This window comes from Narcine bancroftii, chromosome 8 (genome assembly GCF_036971445.1).
Source record: "Narcine bancroftii isolate sNarBan1 chromosome 8, sNarBan1.hap1, whole genome shotgun sequence".
Classification (NCBI taxonomy): Eukaryota; Metazoa; Chordata; class Chondrichthyes; order Torpediniformes; family Narcinidae; genus Narcine; species Narcine bancroftii.
The window spans coordinates 176983962-177010447 of NC_091476.1; the positions used below are offsets into that span (position 1 = coordinate 176983962).

The following is a 26486-nucleotide window of genomic DNA, read 5'->3' on the forward strand; positions in this document are numbered from 1 at the left end:
TACTACATCTGACACTCACTTTACCTGTCCAAATGACTCTGGAACACCCTCATATATCATACTCCCAGCCACCTTTGTGTTGTCCATAATAAATAATTAAGTCAGCTAAATTGCCGATATATTGTGAATAACTGGAGTCCAAGCACTGAATTCTGTGACATTCCAATAGTCACTGTCTGCACCAAGAAGTTTCTTCCCTTTGTTTCTGTATTTCAATTCATTCTCAATGCATGATGGTACCTTAATCCCCTCCGCCAATTGCATGCATTTTAATTTTGCACATTAAACTATCACGTGAGAGATCTTTGAAAACCCTTCTATGTGCAAAAATGTTACATTTACTTCTTTTACACCATTCTGTTTATAAGTTACACCCTCAATAAATTCCAGTAAATATGTCAAGAACAATCTTGATTTTGTTAATCCATGCTGACTTTGACCAATCCTGTTGCAGGGCTCCATTTGTTTTACCATTACCTCTTTAATATTGAACTCCAGCATTTTCCTCCCCAATATTATCAGGCTAACATTCCCTGAGCTCTTACTCCCTCTTTTTTTCTACCCACTAGCCACAAGATCTGATCTATCTCTTGTTTAATTAGACGCATACTTTGATTTCGATTTCAGATTTGATTTCAGATTTATTATAGAGTACATATATGACATCACTTACAGCCGAAATTCCTTTCTCCTGCAGGCACGGCAGAACTACCACTAATTGGTAGTGCGAAAAATAAAACTGTACACAGAGTAAGCAAGTGGGGATTGATTGTCCTTCAATCCCATCAATCTTAATAATACCAATTTTTTATTCATGCTGATGCCCTTTAGTTCCTTCATTTCAATGAACCCTTGGTAGCCCAACATTCCTGGAGGTTATTTGTATCCTACTTTGTAATGACAGAACCAAAATATTTGTTCAATAGATTTGCCTTTATTTGTTCGGCAATAAAGGACATTCTTCAGTCTTATGGGTCAAAGATATGTTGTAAATTAAGATCTTTTTCCATGTTGGTGGTATCCAGAATAAAAGTATGTCATGTTAAGTTGGAGTTTTAAAAAGGATCAGAAGGGCACATGTTTTTATATACTTGACATACTTGTTTGTAGAGTTATTGCTATCTGGAATGCACAGTCAGACAAGGTGGTGGAATCAGATACAATTACTTTGTTTAAGAGGCATTTAAACTGACACAAACAGTCAAGGCATAGAAGGATATGATCCCAATGCAGGCAAATGGAATTAATATACATGGGCAAAAAGTTAGATGGCTTCAGTTACCTGTCATGGGTCATGTGTATGCAACAGTGATGATTGAATTGGCACATATTGGATTGAATCACTTGGATTGAGGGGCCTGAATTTTGAAATAGCCATAGAACTGGGCAGCTAGAAGATCCAGAAACCATTCACACTTTAAGATGCACCATTCTCATCCACACACTCCACTAGTCAGGCAAGTTTGAGAGATGCCAGTTTGCAGATTCAGGGAGACTAGGGAACTGGATGCTGATCCAAACATTGTAATGCAGAGCAGCACACTGCGTGATGACATGTAGCGGTCCAAGTACTGGTGGTAATGCTCTGGTGTCACTGCAGATGGAATTTGACAACCGTACGCATGATGAAATGCACGAAAAGAGAGCTCTATTCCTTCTAAGAGCCAGAGGTTGGATAGAACGAGCCCTCCAAAATGTTTAGGACAAAGACACTTGTTTTTTTCTTCTTTTCTTTGTCCCTGAGCTACACAGTTTTAAATGTGTAATTAAATAATTCACATGTGATTGAAGTGCATATTGTAGACTTTATTCAAGGATATAGTATTTGTGGACATTGCCACACTCTTTATATGGACTCCTCGTTTTTGGGCACAACGATAGTGGGACATAGAAATGGCCTGTATGTACAAGTAGGTCACATTTAACGTTCTGTTGCCTATCATATGCATGCAATGACTGCTTGAAGTCTGTGATTCATAGACATCACCAAGTGCTGAGTATCTTCTCTGGTGATGCTCTGCCAGGCCTCTACTGCAGCCATCATCAGCTCCTGCCTGTTTTGGAGTTTGTCCCCTTAAGTTTTCTCTCCAGCATATGGAAGGCATGCTCAATTGGGTTTTGATCAGGTGACTTACTTGGCCACTGAAGATTTTTTGTTTTTAGTTTTGAAAAGCTCCTTTGTTGCTTTGGCAGGATGTTTTGGAGTATTGTCTTGCTGCAGGATGAAGCACCACCCAATGAGTTTGGAGGAATTTGCTTGAACTTGAGCAGATAAGATGTTTCTGTATACCTTAGAATTCATTTTGCTACTGCTGTCAGCAGTTACACATCAATGAAGATAAGGGTGGCAGTACCTGTACCAGCCATACGTGCCTCGGCCATAACATCCCCACCACCACGTTTCACAGATGAGGTGGTATACTTTGGATCTTGGACAGTTCCTTTACGCCTCCACACTTTGTTCTTGCCATCACTCTGAAACTGGTTAATCTTGATCTCATCTGTCCACAAGACCATTTTTTAAATGGCTCTTTTAAATGGCCATCCTGTTTCTGTGGCTAATTGATGGTCTGCATCTTGCAGTTTGGCCTCTGTTATTTCTGTTGAAGAAGCCTTCTGCGAACAGTAGCCATTGATATATCCACATTTACCTCCTGAGGAGTGTTTCTGATCTGTTAGACAGGTGTTTGGGGATTTTCTTCATTATAATGAGAATTCTTCTGTCATCAGCAAAGAAGGTCTTCCTTGGAATACCAGTCACTTTTAGATTACAGAGTTCACCACACCAGCATACTCTTTCTTCTTAATGATGTTCTAAACAGTTGATTTTGATCATCCTAAGGTTTGGGTGACACTTCCTTCTGTTTTATTCTTGTTTTTCAGCCTCATAATGGCTTCTTTGACTTTCATTGGCACAACTCTAGTCCTCTTGTTGAAAAATGGCAACTACAGACTCCAAAAGTGATCAAAAGCTTAGAAGCAAGTCTAGCTCTCTCATACCTGCGCCAATGAAGAAATTAAACATACCTGAGTAATCACAAACCTGTGAAGCCAAATGTCCCAAACATTATGGTGCCCTGAAATGAGAGCACTATGTATAAAAAGTGTTGTAACTTCTACATGTTCAAACCAAAATGTATATAAATAACATTGAATAAAATCTGGAATGTACACTTTAATAACATGTGAATTCCATCTTGAGCAAAGTAACCGACTGGCACAGTTTCAATTTCCGGGTTAGACAGAATCTTATCTCTTATCCCAGCAAGATCAGGATCATGCTTTTGTCTGGCTATTCATTCTTCTCTTGACAACAGCAAAGGTGGATCCTTAGGTTTGTCCTCAGTGCTTGTCTCCACTAGAGGATCATCACAAACTTTCTCTACCTCTACCTTTTTTCTTGGCATGGCTGGTTCCATGGATGGTTCTAATGCAGCTTCTTCAAATGCCCACTTTCCTACATAGTGCTTAACAATCTTTCGGGCAATTTCCTTTTTTTTCATCCCTGTTCTTACTGTAAGAAGTTTTAACTTGCCAACTATAACCATCAGTTCTGACTTTTTAGCCATTTTTAAATTAACCACTGAAGGGTTCGCTATGAACTGGTCAATATTCATAGTTGCTGGTTTTTCTGCTGGTGATTTATACACTCACCGTTTATTTTTAATTTCAAGCTGGAGCTTGAGTCAAACTCAGACGACTGATAACTAAGCACAAGTCAATTGCCCCTAAAGCTTCCAAATTGGTTTGATCCTGGACGATTCCCCCAAATTATGTTACAAGATCAAACCAGCAGCCACAAAGAAGGCAGATCTCACAGGGGTAAAGATGAACAATTACTTTATTAACAAAAAATTCACCTTCAAACTTCAATTCAAAATCCCCTCCTTTTATAACAATGCCCACTGGTTACTAAGCAAATCTCTATAACAGTGTAAAACTAATAAATTCCCCAGCCTAAATATAACATATGGAATTAAAGTCTAAGCTACACTTCCAACCAGCCCACAGAAAAACTTAGAAACAAAGCAAACACAAAACACACAAGACTCACAAAACTTAGATCTCAACCGAAGCAAAGATCAGAAACAAAATTCAGTTTGTTTGGTAAACTGAAGCCAAAAGATCTTTGAGGGAGAGAGAGAAAGAGCACAAAATTCAAAGTTGTCTTGTGTTGCTTGCAGAGAGAGGAACCACTGGCTTGGTCCGGATCCTTCTGGCTGCCTTCGGAATGTTGATCCTTTTTGAAATCCCAACATTCTAAACGGTCCTCCAGACCATGACTCATGCTCTGGGCCTCCTTCCACTCTACAGCACCACCCAGTGGTGGTTTATCATCCAAGTCCAGAAATCTTTAGATCATTTTCTGCACATGCCCAGTCCATCTCCCACTCTTCTCAGCAGTCCACCTTCACCTTGGCTCTCTAAGGCAAACTGTCACTTTTTAACATAAAACCACACAACACATAGGCCAATACACAACACAGAACTCCGTAACATTTCTCTCTTGAACTTTCCTCCAATAAAATTAAACAAATGTCCTCTAGTATTTAGCATTGCCACCCTGGGAAAAAGGTGCTGGCAGTACATCCTATCTTTGTGTCCAATATTCTTATATACATTTGTCAGTGCTATGTGTGGCTCATGATGAGACATATCAAAACTCACTTTCTAGTTACATTACACCTGTTCCAACCTACCTATCATCCAATCTGGTCCATAGATGATGGTATAGCCTTTACCCTCTACTCTTTCCTGACTCACCTGGAGAACGATGCCTCATACACCAGGCTCATTAAATCATTAGAGTGAAGAAGGTCTACAAGATTCGGAGAGGCATAGATAGGTAGAGAGCCAACACCTTTTTGTCAGGACAGGAGTAGCAAACACCAGAAGACATATGAACAAAGAGTTGTGGGTGCCTGGAATACCTTAGCATGGTGGTGGAGGCCAAAACATAAGGGGCATTTATGATTCTTAGACAGGAAAATAGATTAAAGAAAAATAGAGGGTTATAAGGTAGGGAGGGATTTGTTTTATTTTGGTAGGAATATATAGGTCAGCACAACATCGAGGACCAAAGGGCCTGTACTGTGCTGCAGTGTTCTATGTCCTGAGACAGATGAGAGGATTACTAGATCTCACTTTCCTCGATAGATGACATACTGGGAGCATTGTCTCATTAGGGCTCAATAAATTACAGAAGACCATTTCCATCCAGTGCACAGGCTGGAATTACTTCTTCCCAGGAGTCACTCACAAATGTGGTTGGAATGGAAACCAGCTACTAACCCATCACGATGATTTCTTCTTGGTAGGCTGCAGCTATTACATCCTTACATTCGCAGGATCATCCGAGATGTTTCATGCCCTCACAAAATCATCGACAGACTACCCAAGGCCCTAGCGTCAGGTGCCCAGTAAATACTGGGGATACATCGAGTTCATGGGTGTCCCATATTGCTGTTGCAGGAGGGCCATCGCATCATCCTAGTTCTCACAATCCCTAGTTCTCACAATTCCACTGATGCAAAAAGCAAATCATACATATCGCCGTCGGCTGAGATCTCGTGGCATCTCATGAAGGCCTTCAGACATTGTAACCACACATCGAAGTTAACAGACGTCTCTGGTTCCTTGGGATCGGTCTCCCAGCTTCTCCACTCATATCGCCTTGTCCATGGCAAAGTAATCAGGACATTAAACTGTAGCTTGATCAATGACCATATGGTGATATGTAATTACACCACTAGGTCACCAGGGGTCATCCCAGTGACCTTGTTTTTAAAGTAGTCCAGAGCTGCAGTCTAGTCTTCCAAGTTCATCTTGCAGAGAGACAAGACCTCTTAGTGTACATATTAGTTTATTAAAGCTGTCTTATCCTCGCACTGCTGGTGTGGTTATTGTCAGTACAGACCACACGCAGACATGAAGGACCTGGCCAAAGCCTTTAATGTCCTGAAATCTCCAGCATACAACTGCATGCTTCTGGCCCGGATCCAAGGCTGGAATTGAGGGAGGAGACTAAGGCTCTCAGCCTTTTTTGGGTAACTACAGGGAGGAGTTACCAGGTCAGAGATGAGCCAGCCAGAGCAGTCCAGTGAGGTTCCCCTCCTGCATTACCGTGTTCCACCACAGCAACATTGAACTTTAATGATGGATTTGAATAATTGCAATTGTAGAGAAAAAAATTGGAATTGTGGCTTGACTCCACTTTGAGTGGGGGAGCTGCTGGAGTGGGGGAGGGAAGAGAAAGATCCAGCTTTAAGTTAGCAACTTCTAGGAAGCATATGTGCACACAGTCCAGTTGAAATTTGGTAAATTGATCTCTGGGGTAAATGGTTAAAAAGATTGGACTTTTAATTTTGGACATATAGCTGAGCTTTTTAGCATGTGTTCCCTTTAAAACTGGGATAAGTGGTTATGTTGTAGATGTTCTATATTGTAAATACAACAAGGAATTGCTGTATAAAATTGTTCAAAGATGTTAATAAGATGTACAAACTTTTTTAATGTAACTTTTTGTGAATTGCAGCTCAATTAGTCAACAAACTCTATTTAAGCTTGTTTTAATAAAGAGTCCCGAAATTAAAAAAAATTCTTTGAATGACTCAGAATACATTGTTTCTCAGTTGTCTTGACAAATGGAGCATGTGGTAACAATATTTACCATTCATCTGGTCTGCACCTTCTCAAAATCCATTAAAATCTAAATAATTGTGATATTCAGAAATATTATTAAATATTAAATAGAAATTAAATTATCAGTTGCCAAGATTATATTTTTAGGTAAAAAACCATCTTTCTCGTTTCACTGCAGTTGTCAACAGAATCACAAATGGCAATGAGAAGTGTACAGGATGGAGATAGATCAGCTCATTGAATTGTGTAACGAAACAACCATGCGGTCAACGTCAGCAAAACGAAGGAGAAGTCAGGGGAACATGACCTCGTCCTTATTGAGGGCTCAGTAGTGGAAAGGTCAAGAACTTCAAATTCCTGGGTGTCAACATCTCCAAGGATATGTCCTGAGGCCTCCACGTTGATGTAATCACAAAGAAGGCTCGCCAGTGGCTATACTTCATGAAGTGTCTGAGGAGACTCTCGTGAATTTCAACAGGTGTACCAAGGAGAGCATTCTAGCTCTTGTATCACTGCGTGGTATGGAGGTGCCAACTCTCAGGAGAAGAATAAACTCCAGAGGGTTGTTAACTCGACCTGCAACATCACAGGCATCAGACTTCATTCCATCAAGGACATCTACATGAGGCAGTGTCTTAAAAAAGCAGCCTCTATCCACAAAGACCCCCATCACCCAGGCCATGCCCTCTTCACTCTGCCACCATCTAGGAAAAGGTACAGGGGCTTAAAGAAGAGCATTCAGTGACACAAGGACAGCTTCTTCCTCACTGCCATCAGATCCTGAATGATCAATTATCTAAAGACACTCCTTCCTTTTTGTGCAGGATTATTGATATTATTTTTATATAGTAATGTTGCAAGATGCTTATCATATAAATGCTTGCACTGTGACGCTGCCACAAAAAACTGCATTTCATGGTTTGTTCGTGACAAGAAATCCTCATTTTGGTTATGATGCCAGCTGTGGGACATTGCTGGATTCAAGATTACTGCATATTGTGTGCTCACAATAACTTCGAATCAGAATCAGAATTTAGTGTCATGAACAAGTCATGAAATTTGGTGTTAATCTGTGCTTAGATGATATCTGAATTATTTTTTTTAATTTATGCAATGTACCTTGGATAATTATTTGATTGTGATGCCAAAACTGATAAGAACAAAATTAATTGATCACTAAGTCACAACATAATTATTTGGTGAAGATTATCTAGTATTTTTATTTAAAATAAATGTTTCGAAGAATGCAAATATAAAATGTTAATTCTCAGATCATTTCCCTGACAGCGGTGAATGACACCTCTTGCTCTTATGAGCCTGTTTTACAATATAATGTACATTTCACTACTAATCGATATCTCTTACTATTTCTGCACTCATGGTGAAACAAACATACTTTGGATTTTTTTACATTTAGGAATACAGCACAGTAACAGGCCTTCCAGCCCAGCCTTGCACTGCCCATGTACACCAATTAACCTACAAACCTAGAAGATTTTTGTTGGAGGGTGGGAGAAAACTAGAGCTCTCAGAGTAAACCCATACAGAGGGAGAATGTACATTCAGTGTCAGATTTAAACCCGGGTCGCTGACACAGTAAAGTTTTGCATTCTCGCTATGCTAAATTTATTGTATCTGGACTGCAAAATACTGAGGGATTCTCTTTCAAAGGGCCTGCTATAAACATTTTTTCATATTTTGTTTTAAGAAATAACATTTAAGAAATTAGGATGACGTGGTTAGTGTAGTGATTGCCGCAATGCTATTACAGCGTCAACGACCCAGGTTAAAAACCGACACTGTCTGCAAGTTGATTCTATGTTCTCCTCGTAACTCCATGCGTTTTCTCCAGGTTTCCTCCTACATTCCAAAAAGATGTACAGATTAGTACGTTAATTGGACACATGGGTTTAATTGGCTAAGAAGGACCAATTACTGTGCTATATCTCAAAATTACATTAAACGAGTATATCCAAATTATTTTCTCGATTTGTTATATGTATCCACAGTGAAGAGGAAATCTTCTTCCATGAAGTGTAAATTAAATTCATATTTAACCTTGCTCTTTTGATTATTATTAGACTTCTAAGAATTTTCTTTCCTTTGGTACAATTTAATCAATATTCTTCAGCAAGTTCAGCAAAGAGCAAAGTTCTTACAGACCATAATCCTAGAATCTGAGCTCATTCTGTTTTCTCATATTGCTCAAGTTGGGAGAATTCAATGGAAACTTGTGCAAGATCTAAATATTTATTATGTAAATAATATCAGGACTGGGTGCTGTAGTCATATATGGATACAGCTGACATGATAAATTGTAAGAGCAAAGGCTGATAAATGTTATTTGATCTTGAATGCCCTTCTAATATAGTAGTATTTAGGGTGAGTATTACTGTTTTATTTATGATAATACTTTACAGCCTGTACCTGACCATTCCACTGTGATGTTCACTAATCCAACAATTTCACTATGTAAATTATGTCACTTTCTAACTGGGTAATAAAGTGTATGTTATCAGTCACAAAGCTTTAGAGCAGGAGACAGTTCACTTGAAGGGTACCCATAGGCAACTGGACAGTCTAAGAACTAGAGTATTAGGGACTGTTAAGAGTGAAAGGAGTTACAAATGGAATTTCTTGTCTCTTATCGACATTTAGAGAGACTATATATAGAGTCAAAAGCAGTACAATTTATGATGGAGGCTATTATCATGCACCACAATTTAGAGACAAATTATTCAATGTAAGAACAGAGAAAATTACTTGAGCATTCCTGATTGAAGCAGTCCCGGGCCTCAGCCTGATGACCTTTACATGCCATCCAACCGTGCGTCAAAATGCATTTGCGTGTTCTCTGCTGCGTTCCGTTTGAACATGTCACTGAGCACCTGTTCCATGGTCCCCACTCCAGCCACTGTCCTTCAACTGTCAACAAATCAGAGGAACATAATTCGACATTAAATACCTTCTTTTTACTGCTGTAAGGTTAAAACTCTACTGCCTGCACATCCTACACATATTCTTGCATAGTCATGTGTCAATACAAAAGCCTCTTCAACACAACTGCTTTCACAACTACTCCTGGCATTTACTACCCTCCATCTAATAAACATGCCCGCATATCCCCTTTAGATGAATGCCCCTTCCCTGCACCACCTGAAACACATATCCTCTGGTTTGTGACAATTGTATCCTGCGATAAAGGTTCTGACTGTCTATCCTATTAATCCCTCATATAATTTAATAAACTTCCATCTGATCACCATTTACACAACAAAGTTCGAGAGATAATAGCCAAGGTTTGTCTAGTCTTTCCCCATGTCATATCCTCTATTCAAGACAATATACTGGTAAATTTATTCTGTACCCTCTCCAAAGCCTCCACATCCTTCCTGTAATGGAGAGAACAGAATTGCACACAATATTCCAAATGTGGTCGAGGCAAAATTTTGTATGGTAGCAACATGACTTTGTTATTCATATTCAATGTCCCACTCAATACAGCCAAACATACCAAGCACTTTCTTTACCACCCTATTTGCTTTCATGGCCACTTTTAAGGATGTATGAATCTAAAGCCCTAGATTTCGCTAAACATGTAGTACTGTGAAATATAAAGTGTTCACAATCACTACTCTGGAGACAAAGTCTTGGAGAACAGGTTCAGCTTTATTTCGAGTCTGCAGAGTCGGGTGTCCCTGGTCTGGAGACATACTGGATGTTCAGAATCATCACTCCTTTGTACAGTCCTGCACTCAACATCACCCCACCTTCATTTACCTTCTTCCAATTAGAAGAATGACCAGTGAAAGTAGGGATATCGGGGGCAATGTGTACTTGGAGGAAGAGATGTGGTGTACATGAAAAGTCCCCTATGGTAGACTCATTAAGAAACTCATGAGGCATGGGATCCATGGAATCTTGGCTTTGTGGATTCATGATTGACTTACCTGCAGAAACCAGAGAGTATGGTATTAGATGAAATTCATTCTGCCAGGAGATCAGTGACAAGTAAAGTTCCATATGGAACTATTCTGGTACCCCTGCTCTTTGTGATTTTTATAAATAATCTGGATGAAGAATTGGAAGAATGGTTCAGTAAGTTTGCAGATGATATAATTGGAGATGTTGAGGAAGGAAGAAGGATAAGAGTTGACTATAGAGATCTATAGGATTATGAGAGGCATAAATAGGATGGACAGCCAGCATCTTTTTCCCAGAGTAACTGTAGCAATAAAGGATGAATGTTTAAAAGAGATGTCGTGTTAATTCTTTTATACAGGGAGAGTAATGCGTACCTGAAATTCATTGCCAGTGGTGGCAGTGGATTCTGGTACTATAGGGCAATTTAAATAGGCACATGGATGCAAGAAAAATAAAGGTTGTGGGTGTGAGGTAGTGAAGGTTTAGATTGTTGGGTAGTTTTCTAAAGGACATCACAAAATTGTGGGCTGAAGGGCCTGTACTGTGCTGTAATGTTTTATGTCCTACATCAATAACCTTACAAGTTACCCTTTATATTTGACCTCCCAATGTGCCACACTGCACACTTGGCCTTATTAAACTCCACCTGCCATTTCTTTGCCTATATCAGTTATTGATCAATAATCCTGTTATATTCTCTGACTGCCCTCTATGTTGTCCACAAATTTATACATTTTCAAACTTACCAACCCACCAACCTACTTCTCCAACCAAGTCATTCATAGATATTACAAATAAAAAGGGCCCCAACACTGATCTCTGTGCCACTAGTCATAGATCTCCAGCCAGAATAACACACTCTCATTTCTGTAAGCCAGCCAATTCCAACTCAAGATTATAAAATCACTGTGGATGTAATGGATCTCATGTATACTGGTATATATATCAGAATCAGAATCAGGATTTATTGTCATGAACAAGTCATGAAATTTGGTGTTTGCGGCAGCGTCCTAGTGTAAACATTCAGATTCTAACCATCTTATGACATTACTATAAAAAATAAAATAAAATAATAATAACAGTGCAGGAAAATTAAGACAGTGTCATTGGTTCATTGCCAGGGGTGGGGGTGGGGGTGGAGGCTGGTACAATAGGGCCATTTAAATAGGCACATGGATGCAAGAAAAATAGAGGGTTGTGGATGTGAGGTAGGGAAGGTTTAGATTGTTGGGGCGGCTTCTAAAAGTCGTCACAACATTGCGAAACATATGTGCCTTCCTCATCAGCCTCCCATGAGGCCATGAGGGAGATTGTTGAATGCCTTACTAAAGTTAACATAGTGCTTCAAGAGATTGGTCATGGCTCCCATTAACTCCAACCTATCAATCACCCTTAACCCACTCAAGTTCACCATCCATCAAAACAGACACTTAGCCCTGGAACAGGTGGATAACAAGAACATCTACATCAGACTACTAGTTATTGACAACAGTCCACCTTCAACAAAACAATAATAAATTCATCCCTAAGCTTCATGACCTCAGCACTCCTTTTTGCAATTGGATCTGTTGCGGTTGCATATTTAGCTGCATCGGGAGTGGTGCCGGTCACTGCTAATCACGTATCCCATGCAAAGCACTGGTTAGTTCAGAAGGCTGCATACTTTGCCATGGATTTTGGATGCAGAAGGAGGAGAGCCAATGAAAAGGTTGTGTTTGGTGGGGTGAAAAATTCAGTGTTGGGTCTGAATGGAATAAAGAGAGTCAAATCTATTTTGTGCTGAAGGAACGAGTGAATGTACTCTCTAAATTGTGAATAAATTTGATAAATTACTGCTACTACAAGTGGTGAAGCTGTGGGTTCACAACACCTTTCCAGGTTAAAATGGAAAAAGATGAGGCTATTCTCCCTAGTCAGCAAGAGCAAACAAAGCTGAAACAACTGCTTACTGCACCTTGTGGACCACCAGCACCTTACAACTGAAGATAACTGAGTTGGAGCAACAAATGGCAGTACTGACTGCACAGATCCAGGCTTTGAGCGCCCAATGGAATTTCTCCCATGGTTGGAGTCAAGGACGTGGTAGAGGCTCCAGAAATTTGGCGCTGCCACCTGGTCCTGTCAGCCACCTTACAACTTTTACAAATGGTAGTCAGGAAATGACCAGGCCTGACAGTAGAGGCAACTACTGCTACCATCTCTTCTTCAAAGACCGCCCCACAGGAGTTCAATTTCTTATTGATTCCAGTGCAGCAATTTCTGTGGTCCCTCCAACCCCTGAGGAATGTAAACATCCTAATATGTCATATGTTCTTTCAGCCATGAATAATTCTCATTTTCAAACACATGGCCAGAGGTAGCCCACTCTGGATTTTGGTCTCAATCAATCTTTTAGGTAGATTTTCGTGGTTGCAAATGTGATGAATTCCATTTTGGGAGTGAATTTCCTGTCACATGTTCATTGCTGGTGGATTTACAATATTGTTGTGTCATGGAATGCAATTATATACAAATGAGCTGCATTTGCCTTCGCTCCAGTGTTGTCACCCACCTGACAAACCTTCCACCTGGCTTCTGCCATTTCAGAGCCTCGCTCAAGTGTTTCCCCCACCTAGTGACTCCATCATATCTTCATACAGACATTAAACATACAGTAACCTACCACATAGAGACTCTGGGCCCACCTGTTGCAACACAAGCTCATAGATTACTCCCGGACCATCTTAAGCAGAATCTAGTGGAACCTTTCAATGTTGCCAAGATGGCAGTAATTACTCTTTTCGGCATGTTTGTGTTTCTGCAAATACCATTCGGTCTGTGGAATGCGGCTCAGACATTCCAGCGGTTTATGGATCACATATTTGCTGGCTTTGATTTTGTATTTGTCTATATCGATGATATTCTTGTAGCGAGTGTGGATGGAGAGGAACACAAGCACCATTTTATATTACAGCTCCAGAGGCTTGATGAATTGTCATTGTGATCAATCCAAGTAAATGTCGTTTTGGCACTGCTGATCTTGTATATTTGGGACATGGAGTTACGTATCTTGCCTGATGAAACAAAAGTGCAATAAATTCGAGATTTTCCTACACTCGTTACATTTGGCCAGTTAAGATGTTTATTTCCTTTCAGTTATAAACGAATACTCATGTTTCCCGTTCGCCATCCCTTGCCCCAATGACTCCACCGCCTCCATTATCAAGGCACTGGCACAGATTTTTACCATGTTCAGATACTTGGCATTCATCCACAGTGGCCATGAGTGAGGAGGTGCACCAGTACCTGGCAATGCGAGGCATTGCATTGAGTAACATGACTAGCTACTACCCCAGGCGCCATGGGCAGATAGAACATGAGAACGGGGTAATCTGGAAGTCAGTTTTCTTGGCCCTTAGGTTGCTAAGAAGCACTTCCCGAGCTGCTCCATGTCATACAGTCATTCTTAGATACGGCTACCATCCAGATCCATCACGAACACCTTTTCTCCTTTCCTAGGAAATTGGTGCCAGCATGGCTGGTGTCTCCAGGACCACTACTCCTCCGTAGACATGGCTGGTGTCTCCAGGACCACTACTCCTCTGTAGACATGGCTGGTGTCTCCAGGACCACTACTCCTCCGTAGACATGGCTGGTGTCTCCAGGACCACTACTCCTCCGTAGATATGGCTGGTGTCTCCAGGACCACTACTCCTCCGTAGACATGGCTGGTGTCTCCAGGACCACTACTCCTCCGTAGACATGTGATGACTTGCAAATCTCACCCTCTGGTCCAGCGGGTGCACCTCCTCCATGTGAATCCAAATTATGCCTATGTCAGATATCCCAATGGACATGAGGACACCGTCTCGACCCGGGACCTGGCACTAGCAGGGCCCCAGCCCCACCATCCTTGGCACCCCTAGCCCCTCCAGGACCTCCCTGGAGCCAACATCCTCTCCCCACCTCTCCATGGGGTGCCACTTCCCACAACACCCCGCACCTACACCCCCGCACTGTCAGACACCCCCACTCTACCAGACACCATCCCGCCCACACCACCAGCCGCCCCGACCACCCCTGCCCCCACCAACCACTGACCAGGAGCCCGTCCTGAGACGGTTGCAGAAGCAAAGACGACTGCCTGACTGTCCAAATTTGTAAATATGTTCTTCATTCAAGAAAAGCATGGCTAAACCTCCACCTTTAATTTATGGCAGATCTCCCTGACTACTTGTTTTGAAAAATCCAGGGACATTGCTCCTTGACCACTTAGAGTTATGACTGCTGTTCCTAAAGCCTCATCAGGGTCGGGCACTTGTAATCAAAACTTTTCTTAATTTTCACTTTTGGGTGTACCTGTCATTTCCATCTTTGGGTGTACCTGTCATGCCTAGAGTCTTCTCCGGGACATACATGTTGCAGCTGAACTGATGTACCTATACTTGTTACTATATTTATGTCATATGCTATGCAGATATTCAGGACTGACTCTTCCAGCCCACGTGCCTGTGTTGCCCAAAAGCACCTCTGAAATCAAAACAAATCTGCCATTAATTGAATTTTTGCTTTAATTAGTACAAATAATGGCATTTAGCTTGCTGTTTAACCAAATTTCTTCTGCAAGGTCCCTTCAATGACTAGTTTGACAACGGCAGTCCAATGTAGCAGGACAAATTTGAAATAAACATTCAAGGAAGACTGATGCCAAGCCTGCATCGTCTATGTGCACAGAATTGGACCCAAAGTGCACTGCCGTGTTAACCATGAAGTACAGTCAAAATTGGTAGGTGGGATATCGGGGTAAGATTGGAGGGTGGAATGTATTTGTAGGAGTGGGGGGTGGAGGGTTTTTTTTAATATATATTAAGCATGTTAAAATTAGGATATATTGTATCATTGTATTATTGTTGTAATCATGGTGGTTTTTCTTACAAAAAAAAGTAGTCAAAATTGTGCTCAGTGGAATTACAGCACATCAAAATGATCACAAACTACACAAACATTTTTTTGTGTTGTATATCCAGCTTCCTAAAACTAATTAGGAACTGAAAAGTTTGTCTCTCTACTATCCGGATTGTGGTGTTACACCACCAGCCTACTGCAGGGGGCGACCTCTGTACCTGCAGAAGAGCACAGGGGACGGCAACACCTGGCCGGCTTTCAAATCAGCCAACCTGAATGGACCAAGCCCCACCCAGTCGGCTGTCAATCACCCTCCGGAATATAAGCCAGATCCAGCCCTTCGAAGACAGTCAGAGCTTGCAACAGCACACCTCACAGCCAGCTTTACGTTGAATAAAGACTAGAACAGACATTATGTTTTGTGTGTTTGCTTCTGTTCAATAGCACACCACAATTTATTCAACATAAAATTTTAAAGCTGCTATGGAAAAGCTCCTGAGCGCTGGGAGCTCGAAAACAACCCACACCACATGGAAGCGCAAGCACACTTCGAGATCTAGAAACACATGGTCGAAAAAATCATCGAGGCACACGCTGACGACATCCTGGACTCCGACCAAAAAAGGCTCATTCCAATCAAAGCTGAGTCCCTGACCTTCAAGGCACTAAGACTGCACTGGGTACTTGGAAGCGATGAACACCTTCGAGATCATGTATAAACATCCCACGAACGTGGTCTTCACAAGGTACCTCCTAAGTATCCGTGCCTAGCTGCCCGGGGAGACGGCCGAGTCGTGCCTGGGAGCCCTGCATGAGTTAGTCCGACCTTGTCTTGTTGAACCCGGGTAAATGAAAGGGAGGTCAAGAGACTGATCAGAGACGCCTATGTCCGAGGGCTACGCGTGAGAGCTGTCAGGCAGAAGCTGCTGGAGGACAATATCTACTCCCTGACCAAAACAGTGGAAGTAGTACAAATCCTGGAGGCAGCAGCCCTGCAGACTAAAGCTTTCAACTCCAGGCTTCCGTGTGGTCAGCACAGATGGCTGCTGTGACTCTAGACCTGATCGTCAATCGTGCCAAAACTGCCCGGCTAGAAACCAGTACTGTTCAAGATGTGGCAAGAAAGGCCACTTCGCCAAAGTATGCCTCTCAAAGCTTTCCAGCAGCTCAGCGGCCCACTACACCCTCCCTCCTGATCCCCGCCATGTGCGATTTCTGGGTGATGCCATTGCCCCTGCAGCTACTTCCTGCCTCCCCAATCCCAGCGGCCCAACTTCCAGCCTCGCCAGCAACGATCGCTGTGTGCACACCATGCGCCCGACCCAGCCCTTGCCCTTGCCAGTAGCACCTCACAAAGACTACAACGATGTCACTTCCAGTCCACGGAATGATGTCACTTCTGTCACCTGTGATGACAGCACCCTTGCCGACGGCATGACGTCACTTCCCTGGCGCAACTTGAGCAGCTGGGGAAGACCAGTCATGCCACGCACCCCCATGCGGTACTGCCATCTTGGGTCAGTCAAGTGCAGGTGCCACTGCCACCCAGGTTTTCCCAGGCCTACAACAAAGAAGGTACCGACGATGATGACGATGTGGTCAACACGGGCACTGACCAGGCCGCCCTACCGACGCACCCCACGCCTCTGGATGCCGTTAACAGCTGCACACCGCACCTCACACCTACGGAGAGCACCACTGGTTGACCCTCACCTTTCCTGATACCTGCAGAAGATGCCAATGGCCACGACTCACCTCCACCGTCAGGGAACGACGACTTGGATCTCGAGATGGTCCTAGCAGCCACCAGACTGATCAGAGACATCCCTCACACCCTTGGGCACTCCATGATGGACGTCAAAACCCATGGGCAGGTAAAGGTGCCTAATTGACAGTAGCAGCAGTGAGAGCTTCATTCACCCGAGCGTGGCCCACTCCCTAAAGCTCAAACTCCACCCCACCACCTTCTCTACCGCATTTGCCACCCAGGACTAGACTATCAATACCCTTGGGCGCTTCTCGGCCGATCTGACTGTGGGGGGGGTTACATACACCAGGTTCAGGCTCCTGGTCATGCCCATACTCTGCGCCCCAGTCCTCCTGGTCTTAGACTTCCAATGCCACCTGCAGAGCGTCACCACTGCCTTCAGGGAGCCCCTACCCTCACTCACGCTCCACAGCGCACCGTGTAACCAGCCCCGGTCAACCTGCAGCCTTTCCGCTCTGCGCACCACCCCTCCCGCTCTCTTCTCACACCTCACGCCAGTCTGCAAGCCAATAGCCACCAGAAGTAGGTGCTATTGCGCCGCAGACAGAGACTTCATCAGGGCGGCGGTGTGGCGGCTTCTGGCGGAAGGTGTCATAGAGCCCAGAAATAGCCCATGGAGAGCCCAAGTCCTAGTGGTCAAAGGGGGAAGCAAGCCGAGGATGGTCATGGACTACAGCCAGACCATCAACTGGTACTCCCAGCTGGATGCCTACCCCTTACCAAGGATAGCCAACATGGTCAATGAGATAGCCTACTACTGGGTCTTCTCCACAATTGACCTGAAGTTGGCCTATCACCAACTCCCCATCCACCTGCGGGACAAGATTTATACCACCTTCGAGGTGGACGGGCATCTGTACGAGTTCCACCAGGTTCCGTTTGGGGTCACGAAATGGGTTTCCGTTTTCCAGCGGGAGATGGATCGTATGGTAGAACGGCACAAGCTAAAGGCGACTTTCCCATATCTGGATGACATCACCATCTGTGGCCATGACCAGCAGAACCATGATGCCAACCTGGAGAAATTTCTCCGAACGGCCGGGGAGCTGAACCTCACTTACAATAAAGAGAAGTGCATGTTCAGCACCACCCGCTTCGCCATCCTGGGGTACATCATGGCACATGGTGTCATCGGCCCAGATCCAAAACAGATGCGCCCATTAATGGAGCTGCCCCTTTCCCCCAAGCTCAAAGCCCTCCGCAGGTGCCTTGGCTTATTCTCCTATTCACAGTAGGTTCCCCACTACTCGGACAAGGTCCACCCACTGACCCAGGCCCAACTTTTCCTCTCCTACCCAAGGCGCAGGCAGCCTTCACACACATCAGGCAGGATATCGCAGATTCCATGATCCATGCCTTGAACGAGGACTCCTCCTTTCAGGTGGAGAGCGATTCCTCCAATATAGTTCTCGCTGCCACCCTCAACCAAGGGGGGCACACAGTCTCCTTCTTCTCCAGGACCTTCCGCAGTTCGGAGCTAGGGCAATCCACCTTTGAAAAGGAGGCCCAGGCGATTGTGGAAGCAGTCCATCACTGGCACCATTACCTGGCCGGCAGGAGGTTCACCATCCTCACCGACCAGCGGGCTGTGGCATTCATGTTCACCACCACCTATAGGGGTAAGATCAAGAACGATAAGATCTTGCGCTGGAGAGTTGAGCTGGGAACATACAGATATGACATCCAATATCGCCCAGAGAAGTTTAACGACTCCCCCGTTGCCCTCTCCCGGACCTGCACATCACTCCAAGATGACCAGCTGCAGGCACTGCATGAGACCCTCTGCCACCCAGGCATTACCCGCTTATACCACTTCATCAAGTCCTGGAACCTTTCGTACACTGTCAGGGATGTCAGGACCATGACCGCCATGCCGGGTTTGCACAGAATGCAAACCTCACTTCTTCCGCCCACCCCAGGCTCATGTCATAAAGGCCTCAGCATGGACTTCAAGAGGCCCCTGCCTTCTACAAATTGGAATGTCTATTTCCTCACTGTCATAGATGAGTACTTCCACTTCCCTTTTGCCATCCCTTTCCCAGACACCTCCACGGTCACCCTCATCAGGGCACTGACACAGATCTTCACCAGGTTCGTCTACCCCGATTTTTCCACAACAACCGGGGGTCTAGCTTCATGAATGAGGAACTGCGCCAGTACCTGACAGCAAGGGGCATCGCAACTAGTCGCACAACTAGTTACAACCCGAGAGATAACGGACAAGTGGAATGTGAGAATGGGCTAATCTGGAAGGCAGTCCTCCTGGCCCTTAAGTCAAAGGGGCGGTCCATAGAATACTGGCCGGACACCCTCCACGAAGCACTCCATCTCAATAGGTCACTCCTGTGCACGGCTACCAATGAGATCCCTCTCGAACGCCTGAATTCGTTCTCAAGGAAATCGGCGACGGGAACATCTCTCCCAGCATGGCTCGTGTCCCCGGGACCAGTGCTCCTGTGTAGACACGTGCGGGCACACAAGGCCGAACCCCTGATCGAGCAGGTGTTCCTCCTACACATGAACCACAACTACGCTTACGTTAGGTTCAGCAGTGGCAGGGAGAACACCGTCTCAATTAGGGACCTGGCACCAGCAGGAGCATCCACCACAGCATAGAATCCTCCAGCCCAGGACAATGTCAGCCTGAAACCACCCCCCCTCCCAAATCTGGACAGCTATGGGACACTCAAGACCTCCTTGGGCACCAAGGACTCACTACAACCGTGGCGGATCCCCCACACATCCAATCTATCACACAAACCTCAACCCCGCCCCCCCCCCGACCACTCCTCTGTGCTGCACCATGCCAGCCGCTTCGGGGCCTGCCCGCAGCCCTTGCATACCCTCACCGACCTGTAATCAGGAGCCAACCCTGTGACAGTCGAAGAGACTCCGCCGGCCACCGGAACGTCTAAACATGTAAACAATGCATATATGTTTTGGGGCTCTGGGCAGATCACGAACTGCAACTTCCTTCCCCCCTCCCGGGACAATTTTAAAAAAGGGGGTGAATGTGGTGGTACACCACCAGCCTACTGCAGGGGGAGACCTCTGTACCTGCAGAAGAGTACAGGGGACAAGGCAACACCTGGCCAGCTGTCAATCAGCTGACCTGAATGGACCAAGCCCTACCTGGTCGGCTGTCAATCATCCTCTGGGATATAAGCTGGATCTGGCCCTTCGAAGACAGTCTCAGAACATACAACAGCATTCTCACAGCCAGCTCTGAGGAAGTTTATGTTGAATAAAGCCTGTAGAACAGACCTTATGTTTTGTGTTTGCTTCTGTTCGATAGTGCACCACACTAATCCAAGTTGCATAAGCTTCATTGCTGCTTAGAACATGCTACAAGTAACACTGATTTATTTAACTAATTAGATATCATTGTGATGGTCTCTCGAAATGGAAATGATAAACTTGATAAACAATAATGGCTGTAAGCATTTATAGAGGAGGAATTCACTGGAGTAATTTACAAAGCATTTAAATTCTTACAATGTGACTGTGGTATACAAAAGTCTTAGCTGGAAACCAAGCAAAGATTCCGTTGTAGCCTACAAAAGTAAATTAGATAAATATATAGAGAGGAATATTTGCAACTGTGAACAAAGTGATGAAGAAATAGTAAGATGCTTTGGTAGAAAGCAGGCACAAGATGAAAAGTGAATATCGTTGTTCTACTGAGACTTTTTTTATTTCATGGTTTGCGTGCAAAATTCTACTGATGTTTCAAATCTGAAATGAAAACTGGAAATCTCTAGCAGATTGTGCAAAATCCATGTCAATGGAAACCAAATTAACTAGTTTATGACCTTTTATCAGAGCCGGCAGAGATTTTTCAAACATTGCTGAAAAGATAGGAATGAAGATGGCGGGAGCCAATAGCATATCAAGATTGCAATAAAGTGGAAGGCAAGAGAAACTTAGATTTTTATTGAATCAAAATGGCCATATTTTTATAAACTGATAGATATAAGAAAAAATACAAACAAAAAAAACAAACAAAATGCACCCTCCCACCTTCCCCCCCAACCCCCCACACCTGCAACCTCAGTATGGTAGAAATTTCTCCCATGTTCACATTTGAAAAATAGCAAAAATAAAATTTGATCAAGTAAGGTGTGAGGTCCTGTAGAGCTCGTCGAAAGAACCAAAGACTTGTTGATCCAAACCAAGGCTTTTATTAGCAAAAGACAGGAGCTCTTCACAGGTGGCCGACCAGTCCAGAATGATCCGACCTGGCTAGGGACACAACCCTTTAAGGCCCAGACAGTAGGCATGGCTAAGCTCTCAGCCAATCGCTGTAAGCACAGTCATTACACACTAGACAATGTAACTATATACATTGGTGATAGGTCTGTACTATCACAGGTCCTAATGTATATTAATAAGGTATATATTACTACCTTAAGCAGATAGTACAGGTATCCGTACTAATTCAGTAGCTGAAGAGGTGCAATAATGGCAATAAGGCTAAAAAAGACCCCCAGTGCCTCTGTGAAGGAGGAAATTCTGATTTCCAGTTTTGTAGGATGCATTTTTCCCAGCTCAGGCCACAAGCAATATGAAGTATATTTTTATGTGATTCACATTAAGTCCTTGTAGATCTCCCAAAATCCAAATTCAAGAGTCAAATGAAATTTCAGTTTATATAATATCTGAGGTTATTCTAACAATGTATTTCTAAAAGTCTTCCAGATGAGAGCAATTCCGAAGAATATGAAATAAATCTCCATCACAAGTTTTACTTCTCTGACAATTGGGTGAGAGGTTATGGAATACTTGGTGCAGTCTGTGTAGAGTGTAGTAGGTCCTATTAAAGATATTAACACAGTTTGAAACATTTGATGTATATTTACACAAATCAGAATCATAACATAACAATTTACAGCATGGAAAATCATTATAATTGCATTTATTTTCATTTTTACTCTTTGTATAGATTGGGAAGCAACTGTTAAAACAAATAGACGATGTCAGACCCTTTGTAGTGAACAGGGCTTCACTAAGCATGTGCTTTTTAAATGGGGATTCTATTGGGATTTGAGGATAGTCTGAATAACTGTTATGGACCAAGTGTCTAATCTGAAAATATTTGAATAAATTATGATTTGGTAGATTGAATTTCCCAGACAATTGTTGAAAATTGGCAAAGTTATCTTTGCCTATACAAATCTTCCACTGTTTTTATACCTATTTTTAAAATTCCATCTGCAATCAGGTGGGGGATATTGGGGTTATTCCACAGAGGAGTCACCTTTATTGGATTAGGGTCAGAAAGTATAGCTGGCAGATAGGAGCATTAGGGATATTAAAAACATGTCAATTCTAGAATAGGAGCCATAGACATGTGAAAAAAGGAAAAATCCTTTACCTTTAAGTTGACACCAAATATCATATAACACCAAATCCCTCATACAATGATCCATGACCAACACTGCCCTTGAATGCTTAAAAGATCTTGCTGTGGATCGATCCATTGCTGGGTCTACAACCAAACTGAAGTCACCACACAGTGGTCCAAAGCTGTCATAAGGTTTAATATCAAATTATTTTTTAAAAGTGGGATTGTTGTCATTGAGCCATATTTATTAATCAGTGTGACCCTGTTCATATTCAGTTAACTGATATGGGGTCTATTATATTTTATGTTATACATTAATTACATTAATAATAGTTTAAAAGAGATAGATTGTGGGGGGGGGGGTTTAGTGTAGGTCACTTCACAGACATTATCATTTCACTAAAGACATCTCATTTAAAATGCAAGAGCTTTGCTGAAAGAGAGACTTCATGTCCACAGTGACTTTGCAGAAACTTTTAAGAATGCCTATGTAGACTTCACAAATAGGTGTTTTTTAAACATTTTATTTAATTGTTTGCATCACTACAGTAAAAAAATTGAATAAAACATTAATCAAATATCCTTAGCCAATGATACAAAAAAAAATTTCTCTATAATTTTTCCATGATGTCGCTATACATTTCTTTGCAGTTGCTATTGCAAAACGTAAAAAAATGTCTTGGTATTTGTGCAATATCAATTTTATATCCTTTTCATAAATATGTCCAAGTTAAAATATTCTTGGATACTTTTGTATCTTTATCTTCATAATTTTCCCTAATAATAAACTCAGTTCATTCCAAAACCTTTCCACTTTTTTCCAAGACCACACTGAATACAAAAAAGTCCCTATCTTAATAATTAGGATTAAGTCCATTTAACTTATGTGGAGTATAATAGAATTGATGAATAAAATTATATTGAACCATTTGATATTTAACATTTACTGTATTCGTAACACTTTCATAACATAATTTTGACCAAATCTCCTCCTGAATTTTTATATTTAAATCTTTCTCCCATTGGATTTTTGATTAATATAGATCTTTTTTCTTTAATTTGTAATTTTATATACATATTAGTAATAAATTTAACAACAAATGTATCTTCAAATTAACTTTGTTTAGGGAGTCTCAAATCTGCTCCCAGTCTCTTTTTCAAATACACTTTTAATTGATAATATGCAAAAAAAGTTAAAAAAATCCTAAGAAACAATCTTTGATTCTCTGTAAACCTTTACTGAACCAAGTATCAAATAAAGACTTATTCAAAGAAAAAGGAAGAAGTTGATTTTGTTTTAACAACATTTTTGGCAATTGATAATTTTTAATTCATATCTCAACATGAATTCTGTTCCATATGTGAAGGATATAGGGAAAAGGCCAGAAATTGGAAACAATGTAGAGTAGCTTTGTGTAGATTTACGGAACAGACTCGATGGGCATAGTGGCCTACCTCTGTTTCTTTATCTTGTGATCCTTGTGAAAGTATGTTTCAATACAGAAAATCTTTTGTTCCTTTAAATAACTCACTATTCCATTTATATAAAATTAACTCTGGAATAGTTTCACTAATTTTATTCATTTCTGTTTGAATCCAAGCTGGTTTTTCATCCCATTGATAACAGGAGAACAAAAGCCTCAATTGAGCTGCTTTAAAATAATTCTTAAAATTTGGTCGTCTTAGTCCACCCTGATCAAATTTCCACATTTTTTTTTCTAAACCAATTTTTTTTTAAAACTTTTCACACTGTGAACCATATCAATCAAAATACATACAAACATTTCCCTCTTAAACCAATTCTTGACATCTTACCTTTCCAAAGAAATTCCCATATTATTTTATTCAAGTTTTGAAAGAAAAATTTTTAGTACTTGAATGGGCAATGTGTGGTGATACACCACTAGCCTACTGCAGGAGGTGACCTGTGTACCTGCAGGAAGATCACCGGAAGACAGACCACACCTGGCCAACTGTCAATCAGCCAACCTGAATGGATCAAGCCCCGCCCGATAGGCTGCCAATCATCCACCGGGATATAAACCACATCCGGTCCCTCGAAGTCAGTCACACAGTGTTGCAGCTAACTACAGCAGAACACTTTAAGTAGAATAAAGCCTGTTGTTCAGTCTTTCGAATCTTGTGTCTGCTTACTGTCACCACAGTGCATCACACAATGATTGAAACAAATTTTGTATTCTTGGAAAACTATACTTTTTAATACAATTCACTCATCCTATTAACATTAATGGTAAATCTTTCCATCTTTTCAAATCCTCTTCCAATTTTTTAACAATGGCAAACAATTTAGTTTAAACATATTACTTATATTTCTACTAATTTCAATTCCTAAGCATTTAATTGCTTCATTTTTCCATTTAAATTTTGTCAATCTTTTACATTGAGAATAATCCATATCCATCATAGGCATCACTTCACTTTTATCAACATTCACTTTATAACCTGATACTAATTCAATGTATTTAAAGATATTTCTTATCTCATTAAATATACTATAACATCATCAGCAAATAAACTAATTTTATGTTCATTACCTACTTCAAATCCTTTAATTTCATTATCAGTTCTAATTACTTCTGCCAATGGTTCAGTCGCTAATGCAAACAAAAAGGCTGATAATGGACAACCTTGTCTAAAAAGGGTTGTTAGATTTGTTTATTCATAATCACTTATGCTTTTGGTTGATCATACAATCCCTTTATGCAGTTTAGAAAATTATTTGGAATCCCAAAAGCATTAAGAGTTGCAAATAAAAAAGTCCCATTCCAATCGATCAAATGCTTTCTCTGCATCTAATGCTACCACTACCTCAGGAATCTTCTTATTTTGTACTATATTTACCAAACTTAAAAATGTAACTATGTTATCTGCTGCTTTTCTATTTTTAATAAAACCAGTTTGATCTAAAATTATTAATTTTGGCAAAAATTCAACTAGCGTATTCGCTAATAATTTCAATAAAATTTTATATCTGTATTCAATAATGCTATAGGTCTATATGAAGAAGGCTGTAAACAATCTTTCCCTTTTTTGGAATTACAGTTATTAATGCTGTTTTAAAAGATTCAGGTAGATCGTAAACCTCTTTCATTTGACCTAATACCTCCATCAATACAGGAGAATAGCTCCTTAAACTCTTTATAAAATTCTGGTAGGAAACCATCTTCACTTGGTGCCTTATAATTCTAGAGAGACATTAGAGTCTCATAAACTTCTTTTTCTGAAAATTCTCGGACAGTCTTATCTTTTCGTCCTCCTTTAACACCAGTAATTTAATTTGTCTCAAATAATCTCTCAGATTATTATCATCTCTCTTAGACTCAGAATGATAAAGTTTAGCATAAAAGTTTTTAAAATTATCATTTATTTCCTGCATTTTATAAGTTATCCATCCTGATAATTTCTTTGTAGCAATTATTGTTCTACAAATCTTTTCCATTTTTAATTCCCATGCTAAAACTTTATGGGCCCTTTCACCCAATTCGTAATATTTTTGTCATGTTCTCATTATATCTCTTTCCACTCTATAAGTCTACACAGCATTAAGTCTTAATTTCTTCAACTCTAACAATTTTCTCTTCTCCTCACCTTTATATACAGGTACACAATCCTTTATCCAGAACCCTTGGGGGACAGTGTGTTTCAAATTTTGGATTTTTCCTGATTTCAGAACAAAAGCCAGCTGCCCCAGATTTAAGCCCACCCAAACTGTGCTGCCGTATCCACCCCCTTCCAGTCATACTAGCGTCTCTCTCCCCCTCACCCACCCGAGTCGTGCTGCCATCTCTCTCTCCCTCCGCCTGGCTGAATCGCATTGCCATCTCTCTCCCCCGCCCACCCTAGTCGCACTGCCGTCTCTCTCCCCCACCGCCTGCCCAATTTGTGCTGCCGTCTCTCTCCCGC

The 26486-nt window shown here is 41.8% G+C and overlaps 1 protein-coding gene across 16 annotated transcripts in view; it reads right to left on the reverse strand.

Annotated features, from left to right (window-relative positions):
• The window catches only part of LOC138741615 (adhesion G protein-coupled receptor B2-like), a 711436-nt gene that overhangs the window by 554683 nt on the left and 130267 nt on the right, over window positions 1-26486 (reverse strand). For 8 of the 16 annotated variants that reach the window (XR_011343611.1, XR_011343612.1, XR_011343613.1 and 5 more), the window contains one exon: window positions 9406-9567. The exons of 6 other annotated variants lie outside the window; for them this stretch is intronic. Coding sequence is in view for 5 of the 10 variants with exons in the window: in XM_069895952.1 (XP_069752053.1) it covers window positions 9406-9567 (162 nt within the window). In the remaining 5 variants the exon portion in view is untranslated. Of the gene's footprint in view, window positions 1-4054; window positions 4216-9405; window positions 9568-26486 lie in introns of those variants that run through there. 2 more of the 16 variants (XM_069895958.1, XM_069895957.1) reach the window with 2 other exon arrangements.